The sequence below is a fragment of the Nanorana parkeri genome, unplaced genomic scaffold, assembly GCF_000935625.1.
Source record: "Nanorana parkeri isolate BGI_ZX_2015 unplaced genomic scaffold, ASM93562v1 scaffold593, whole genome shotgun sequence".
NCBI lineage: Eukaryota > Metazoa > Chordata > Amphibia > Anura > Dicroglossidae > Nanorana > Nanorana parkeri.
The window spans coordinates 957,134-965,589 of NW_017306861.1; the positions used below are offsets into that span (position 1 = coordinate 957,134).

At 42.1% G+C, this 8,456-nt stretch overlaps 1 protein-coding gene across 1 annotated transcript in view; it reads right to left on the reverse strand.

The window, feature by feature from the left end:
* Positions 1-4,286: 4,286 nt before the first annotated feature.
* LOC108792041 (NACHT, LRR and PYD domains-containing protein 3-like) overlaps positions 4,287-8,456 on the reverse strand; it is an 8,822-nt gene continuing 4,652 nt past the window's right edge. The window contains exons 2-6 of the mRNA XM_018562719.1: positions 6,815-6,922; positions 5,899-6,066; positions 5,092-5,262; positions 4,645-4,815; positions 4,287-4,350 (exon numbers count right to left, since the gene is read on the reverse strand). Of these exons, the coding sequence (XP_018418221.1) occupies positions 4,287-4,350; positions 4,645-4,815; positions 5,092-5,262; positions 5,899-6,066; positions 6,815-6,922 (682 nt within the window). The remainder of the gene's footprint in view (positions 4,351-4,644; positions 4,816-5,091; positions 5,263-5,898; positions 6,067-6,814; positions 6,923-8,456) is intronic.

The window sequence follows — 8,456 nt, forward strand, 5'->3', positions numbered from 1 at the left end:
GGGATACATGAGGCAACAAGTGAACATTTTGTCCCTGAAGTTGATGTGTTGGAAGCAGAGATAATGGATAAGTGGAAGGATCTGAGGGACTTTGACAAGGACCAAATTGTGATGTCTGGATGACTGGGTCAGACAACTCCAACACTGCAGGTCTTGTGGGATGTTCCCGGTCTGCAGTGGTCAGGACCTTCCAAAAGGGGTCCAAGGAGGGAGAACTGGTGAACCAGTGGTAGGGTCATGGGCGGCCAAGGCTCATTGATGGACATGCAGAGGGTAGGCTGGCCTGTGTATTCCAATCCAATAGATGAGCTATTGTAGATCAAATTGCTTATTAAGTGAATGTTGGTTCTGATAGGAAGGTGTCTGAATACACCGAGCATCACAGGTTGTTGTGTATGAGGCTGTGTAGCCACAGACCTGTCAGGGAGCTCATGTTGACACGTGTTCACGTGTCTACAATGAGTACGTGAGCCTCAGGACTGGACCACGGAGCAATGGAAGAAGGTGGCCTGGTCTGATGAATGACGTTTTCTTTTACATCATGTGGATGACCGGGTGCGTGTGTGTTGCTTACCTGGGGAAGAGATACCACCAGGATGTACTATGGGTAGAAGGCAAAGCAGAGTTAAAGTGGATCTAACTTTTTTTTCTCTTAGATCTGGACTAGTATGTGGTGTTATTGATACTGCTGTCTACACGTGTTATCAGTATGAAATGAAGCAGTAGACAACTGTCAGACCTCAGATGACTTCTAGGTTCTGACATTGTCCACAGACAAATTAAGCAAAGTTAAAAAAGGAATCAAATATCAAATTTTTAACAATTAATAACACGAGACTGAACACCGAACGCCATGCATGAACAACATGGCAAGGTTGAGATATCTCTCAGCGTTGCCTATACACCCGTGATTGCATACGTGTACCCCGCGTTCTATTCACGGAATATTGCTCGGGTAGAAAGGATGGAGTTTTTAGATCGAATAGCTGAGATAATAATTACCATTTCGGCAGAAATGTCTTTTTTGGCTTTTCCTTTTCTACATCCAGAACCAAATTCTTTGTCATGCCTTCCTCGGTGATCCTAGGGGGGGGAAAAAAACAATCCATAAGATGATGTGATATCTTTTGGTGAGCTTAGAGATACAATTGTATATCACAAAAGACAGGGCAGTATTCAGAATCAATCACATGTAAATGATTTACCTGTTATGGGACATGTCTGTGCTACTCTTGAGTGACAATTTCCTGTTGGCTGAATAGCAGCCTTAAAATAAAACAGAAGAGCACCTTCCTCACACCAAAGTTTTAGTCCAGAGTCTTTATTAAAATGGCTCCGTCACCGAGGATACAATAGGCAAACAGCTCTACCTGAAAAAGAAGAGAGGGAATACTTACCTTTCCCGTTTCCGCGCTGCCAAAACAGCTCACTGTTTAATAGTGATCCTCCTCTGAAGTGCCCTGAGAAACGGACACCCCCAGAAGCATTATCTCCTGTTAAGCTCGTTGGTTGCCCCTGCCAACCTCCACATCGCTACAGGATACATTAATGATGTAGAGGTAAGCGGAAAGTGGTGGTTGGTGAACCAAGGAGACAAACATTTACATAGTAACATAGTATTTGAGGTTGAATAAAGACACAGGTCCATCAAGTCCAACCTATTGCATGTATGCATGTGCATCTACATGTGTATGAGTTCATGTGTGATCTTATTCTTATGTGTACCTGTACCCCTGTATGTTACGGTCCCTGAGAGATGTATCTATTTACCAGCAAGCTTCTGAGGAGGATTTCGATTGAATGGCGTGCCATTCTGGCAGTGCGGCCGGTGAGAAAGATAAGTATTCTCTCTCTTCTTTTCCAGGTAGAGCTGCTTGTTTTTTTTTAACATTTATAATGGCGGGGACATGTTAATATAAATGATAATTTAGTTTTTACCACAGTCCCCGCAAGGTACAGCCTGGGTGTCCAAGTTCCTCACACAGGGGTTTTATTGCAGAGCCACTCAGATGATTCAATGTGAGGTCTAGTTCGATGAGAGACCGGTTTGTAGTAATAACGGAACAGATGTCATTAGAACGATATGCTGTCAGACCACAAGACTCCAACCTGCAGGAAAATAGTAATATGCACATCAAAATTGTATTGTGATAATAAGTAGACTTTCCTCAGCATCTTCAGGTCACAGGCTGGATGTCCAAAACCAACACTGAGTGTTTTATTCCAGAGTCCTGCAGATTATTATATCATTTGTAGTATAATTCTGAAGCTCCTGCAGGGTACTGATTGGATGCCTGAGTCCCTTATACAGACGTTTTATCCTGCAATTTATTATATAATTTAAACTAAAATTCTCACCTATGCTCCTCCAGGCTACAGCCCTGATGCTTTAGTCCTTCATAAAAAAGGTCCTGCAAATTAGCATATCGTTTATAGTATTATTCTAACCTCAGCCCCAGCTTCAATGTCCCTCACACAGAAGGTTTGGTCCAGAGTCCTGCAGATTATTATATCATTTATACTAATCCTCACCTCAGCTCCTGCAGGGTACAGCTGGGATGTTTGAGTCCTTCCCACAGAAGGTTTATTCCGGAGTTCCCCAGGTTATTTCCTTTCAACAGAAGCTTATTCAGATTTCGATTGGAAACAATAACGGAGCGGAGATCATCGCAGCAGGAAAATGTTAGACCACAGTACATCAACCTTCGGATTGAAGAAAAATATTTGTGTTTATTTTCACAGATTCCAACCAGGAAATCAAATGTTCTGAGATTCACAGGAGAAAAGTAGATTTTCCAGAAATTCCATACACCTTGGTAAGCCCCAGTCCATGACCCTTGACAAAACCCTTAATGTTCTCAAATATCTCAGTCATACCTATACTATTAAGTTCCTGCAGGCTTTCCTGATATGTTTTATCCCTCAGACCTATCACCATTTTTGTTGCCCGTCTCTCCACTTGTTCTATCCTTTTGTAATTGAGACATCCAGAACTGGACACGGTATTCTAAATGAGGTCTAACTACAGCTTTATATAGGGGAAGCAGGACCTCCTTCCTCCTGCTGGTGATTCCTCTAGTGACAGTTGAAGATCTACTATATATAGAGGGATCAGGATCTTCTTCATCCCACTGATGATCCCTCTAGTGATAACTAAAGATCTATATAGAGGAATCAGGACCTCATACTGATGATGCCTCTAGTGACAGCTGAAGATCTACTATATATAGAGGAATCAGGACCTCCTTCCTCTTGCTGGGGATCCCTCTAGGGATAACTAAAGATCTATACAGCACAGTCAGGACCTATTTTCTCCCACTGATGATCGCTCTAGTGATAACTAAAGATTTATATAGAGGAATCGGGACCTCCTTCCTCCCACTGATGATCCCTCTAGTGATAACTAGAGATCTCCTTCCTCCTGCTGCAGATCCCTCTAGTGATAACTAAAGATTTATATAGAGGAATCAGGACATCCTTCCTCCCACTGATGACCCCTCTAGTGATAATAAAGATCTATATAGAGGAATCAGGACCTCGTTCCTCCTGCTGGAGATCCCTCTAGTTATAATAAAGATCTATATAGAAGAACCAGGACCTTCTTCCTCCCACTGATGATCCCTCTAGTGATAGCTAAAGATTTATATAGAGGAATCAGGACCTCCTTCCTCTTGCTGGAGATCACTCTAGTGATAACTAAAGATCTATATAGAGGAATCAGGACCTCCTTCCTCCTGCTGGAGATCCCTCTAGTGATAACTAAAGATCTATATAGAGGAATAAGGATCTCCTTCCTCCTGCTGGGGATCCTTCTAGTTCTATCTATATAGAGGAATCAGGACCTCCTACCACCCAGATCTATATAGAGGAATCAGGATCTCCTTCCTCCTGCTGGGGATCCCTCTAGTTATATCTATATAGAGGAATCAGGACCTCCTACCACCTGCTGAGGATCACTCTAGTGATAACTAAAGATCTACATAGAGGAATCAGGACCTCCTTCCTCCCACTGATGATCCCTCTAGTGATAACTAAAGATAGAGGAATCAGGACCTCGTTCCTCCTGCTGATGATACCTCAAGTGATGCACTTTAAAATTCTATTTGTTTGTCTTACTGGCTTGCTACATCTTTTGCTCATTTTGTAATTATTTTGAAAGAAGCACCCCCGAATCTCTTTCCTCTGTAGTTCTGGCAAACACTGTGCCCTCAATATTGTACACTATCAGATTTTTATTTTGCATTTAGTAATGTTGATTTGCAGTTTCCACTGCTTTGACCAGTCTTTCAGCACTGACAGATCATGTTCCCTGTTACAAACACCACCAGGAATATCAACTCTCTTGCATATCTTTGTGTTGACGGCAAAAATATGTACCTTACTCACCAAAATGTATTGTACCACTGACCAACTGGACTGGAATAAGCAGGATGAAATAACAGAAAAGAAGCAAAGTAACTAGCTGAATGCTACTAAACCTGGCAGTTCAATAGGCAACAATATAACATCACCCAACGTCCAGGCACATGTGATGCTAAATGGTAGAAGTCAATATTGAGACACCCACCTTTGACTACTGAATTACATACTATAGACTGCCAAACAAGGACCCCCAACACCCTCATTACATGACATAGTTCGTACTTCAACTCCTGCAGGGCACATTCTTGATATTGGAGCCCCCGGCACAGATGTTTTACTCCAGAATCCTGCAGGTCATTTGACGATAAGTCAATAGATTTCAAAGATTGGCTTGCAGTAATAATGTTGGAGAGATCTTCACAGGAGGATGGGAGGAAACCACATGCCTCAAATCTAAAGAGGAATGAACATGCTTTCTTAGACATCACTAAAACGTATTTATATTCCTAACAGCAACAAAAACCAGTAAGAGAACGAGCATAGAAGAAGGTAAAAAGCACATTAAAACACTCAAATAGTCAGGAGAACATATAAGAGCTAGTTTTACAAAGAATGATGGAACATATATCAAAATACAGTTTTGCATGATTCACACCTAAGCTCCTGAATGTCTAAGTTCCTCACGCAGGCATTTTATTTCAGAGTTCTGGAGATTAGTATAGGCCTCACCTCAGATCCTGTATTGTACTGCCTGGTTGTCTAAGTCCCTCACATAGAACTTTTAATCTAGAGTCATCCAGTTTGTTCTTTGACAGATCCAGCAAGGTCAGAGTTTGGTTTGCAGTGATAAAAGAACAGAGGTCAGCACAACAATAGGATGTCAAGCCACAGTCTTGCAATCTGCAGAGATATGAATAATTTGATAGTGAGCAACTTTTTGGGCTTGTCCTAACAGCCCAAATGAGTGATTTCCTTAAAGAACAAGTCCTCCAGGTTATTATATATATTCTGCAGTATAATTCTCACTCCAGGTCCTGCAACATACAGCCTGTATGAGTGCATTGCTTACACAAATAGTTATGCCTGTATCCTGGAGATTATTGTATTTTAGCTTAATTCTCACCTCAGCTCCTCTATGATACAGTCTGGATGCCTGAGTCCCTTACACATATATTTTATTCCAGAGTCCTGCAAACCATTGCTTTGTTTGTAACATAATTATCACCTCAGCTCTTGCAGAATACAGCCCAGATGTCTAAGACCTCTACACGAAACATAATTGCTGCCCCTTAACAGTCTTATGTTGGAGGCCTCAACAGTCCATTAAATGTTGGGGCATTTGGCACTTAAATTAAATGGACGCATCCTAATGATCACCAGTCCTATTTTTAAACATATTTTTTTTTTATTTTCTTGATTTCCAAAGTAAGTTAACAATTTCATGTCCTGGTCTTTTCTGGTTAACCTCTACATGCTGAGCACCACAGTGAAGAGACCTGCAGGTTATTAATATGCAATGAACAGTATAATTCTTACATCAGTACCCGCAGGATGCAGTTCTTCTCTCTTAACCCCTTACACAGAAGTTTTATTCCAGAGTCCTGCAGATAATTACGTGTGAGATTCAGTGTGGTCAGAGACTGGTTTGCAATGACAGAGCGGAGATCTTCACAGCAATTTGACTTTAGGCTACATTCATACAACCTGCAAAGTGAAGAAGACAACCAGTATTATATTATGGCTGAAAAAGGGATACACATCATAGTTACTTAAAATTATGTGGGCAGCACAGTGGTATTGTGGTCAGCACTTTTGCCTTGCAGCATTCAGGGTCCCCATTTCAAATCCTGGTCAGGACGCTATGTGCAAGGAGTTTGCATGTTCTCCATGTGCTTGCGTGGGTTTCCTCCGGGTACTCCGGTTTCCTCCTACACTCCAAAGACATGCTGGAAGGACCAGGCTGGGCAAAATGATTAAATCAACCTCCCCCACCTGACTTTGTACTGTCCTATCAATTATACACCCAACATGCCAAAAGAACCCAATCAAATGGATTGAATCAATGTTGCCATGTGTCTGTGTAACTCCCTGACTAAGTTGATATAGAGAGGTGGCATCACTCTGGTAAGGGGTTTAAAATGTCCGGCTGGGATCCAGATTCTTTTGAATAACAGATCTGCAAGAATAAGCTGTGAATACCCCTTTGGAGATAAAGTAGTGCTGCAACTTCTTCCTTTCTACCTGCCTTCTGACAGAGAACTATCTACACCTATCCTTCCACTTCATTAAGATATTCCTTTGGAGACCCTGCATGCTCCCTTCTCTGCCATCCTCTAAAGTTACTGCTTGCTGAATTGGGAGTGTGCATGTGGCTAACTGCAGGAGAAAGTCTGAAAGCGTGCTCCTACGTCTACAAGTTGTGGACATTGACTCGAGCATTCTCGTAACTTACAAAAGTTTCTGAATTCCACGTTGACAGTTAAATAAACCTGCAAGACTGGAGTTGTCATATGGCAAGTTTTCATCATCTTCGTTACACAGAAAGAAGCAGTTGATAAAACTGAAAAAAATAAATCAGAAGAGAACTATTGCTTATTGAAGACATGATGTTATAAGACATTGTAACAGAGGCCAGATTAAGATCAACAGAGATCATAGGTTTACGGAAAAAGAAATGCCACGGTACCACTCACTTTATGTTAGTTTTATTGCTAGTGCTGCTGCCCTAGGAGAATGGATGTCTTCTTTCTCAGATAGAAGCAAACATTCCTAACTTATTTTTTCCATTTTAGCAAGATCTGTTTCTCAAATGGCTACAGAGCTAACTTGGCAGTTTTCTGATTTGGCTGATCCTCGACATAGCCACGGAGGTCGCACCCCGCAGACCCCGCTGAGAGGAAAATGTGGGGCTGGCCTGTATTGTGACCAGGCCTCTGCTGCAGTGCTCATCACACTTGTGAGTTAGCCGCAGAGAGCTTTACAGATCCAGGGCCATGATGCACCTGTCTGGTAGAATGTTGTCTAAAGCTAGTGAGCAGCAAGAGAGGTCCCTTCTCTCCATTCCTATCATCCACTCCTACTAATGCTTTGCCACAAGACAGGAGCATGATGGGAGTAAGAGCGGTTACACTATGCTGTCTTACAGCTTTGTTTGTCAGTGTCCAATCTCCTGAAGGCAGCAGCATAACCCAGTGTCTCAAAATTACTTAAAAGAGAACTTTGGGGTCAGTGTTTTTCCCCTTAGTTCTCTTAAGGTTCTCTTAAAGCTCAGTATACCGCAGGCTACAGCTCGCGGTATATTGAGACCGCCGCAGCCGGGACAGATCCCGACATTACTGTCGAGATGCACCCAGCTGCGTGAGTGACAGCTGGCTCTGCCTATCTAGAGGCAGAGCCAGCTGTACCCGCCCCCTCCCCCATCCGTTCCGCCACTCAGAGCTGGAGGAGAGGGGGGAATCCCTGCAGAGAGCAGTGACTGACAGTCACCTCTCATTGCATGGATAGATCGAGAAGTGAGCGAGCGACGGTATGTGTTCGCTCACTTCCCTATCTATTGAGCCGACGCGTGACAGTTTAATTGTCACACGTCGGCTCGAACTATGAGGATGAGTGAATTTCACTCACCTCATAGTTCTCTTTTCACTACGTGTACCTTAAAGTAGAATTCCAGCTCTAAAAAAAAACCCATATATATATATATATACATACTGTGTATTTATGTACATACAGGTGAAACTCGAATAATTAGAATATCATGCAAAAGTAATTGCAGTAAGTGGTGCAAAAGGGGTCCAAACCAAGTACTGAGTACATATGCATGCTTGTACTTTTCAGAGGTCCGATATTGTTCTATGTACAATCCTTGTTTTACTGATTGCATGTAATAATCTACTTTTTTGAGGTTGTGGATTTGGGGTTCTTGGGGTTTTCATGAGCTGTAAGCCATAATCATCACAATTATGACAAATCACGGCTTGAATTATCTTGCTTTGCATGTAATGAGTCTATCTCATATATTAGTTTCACCTTTTAAGTTGCATTAGTGAAATAAATTAACTTTGCACGATATTCTAATTATTAGAGTTTCACCTGTA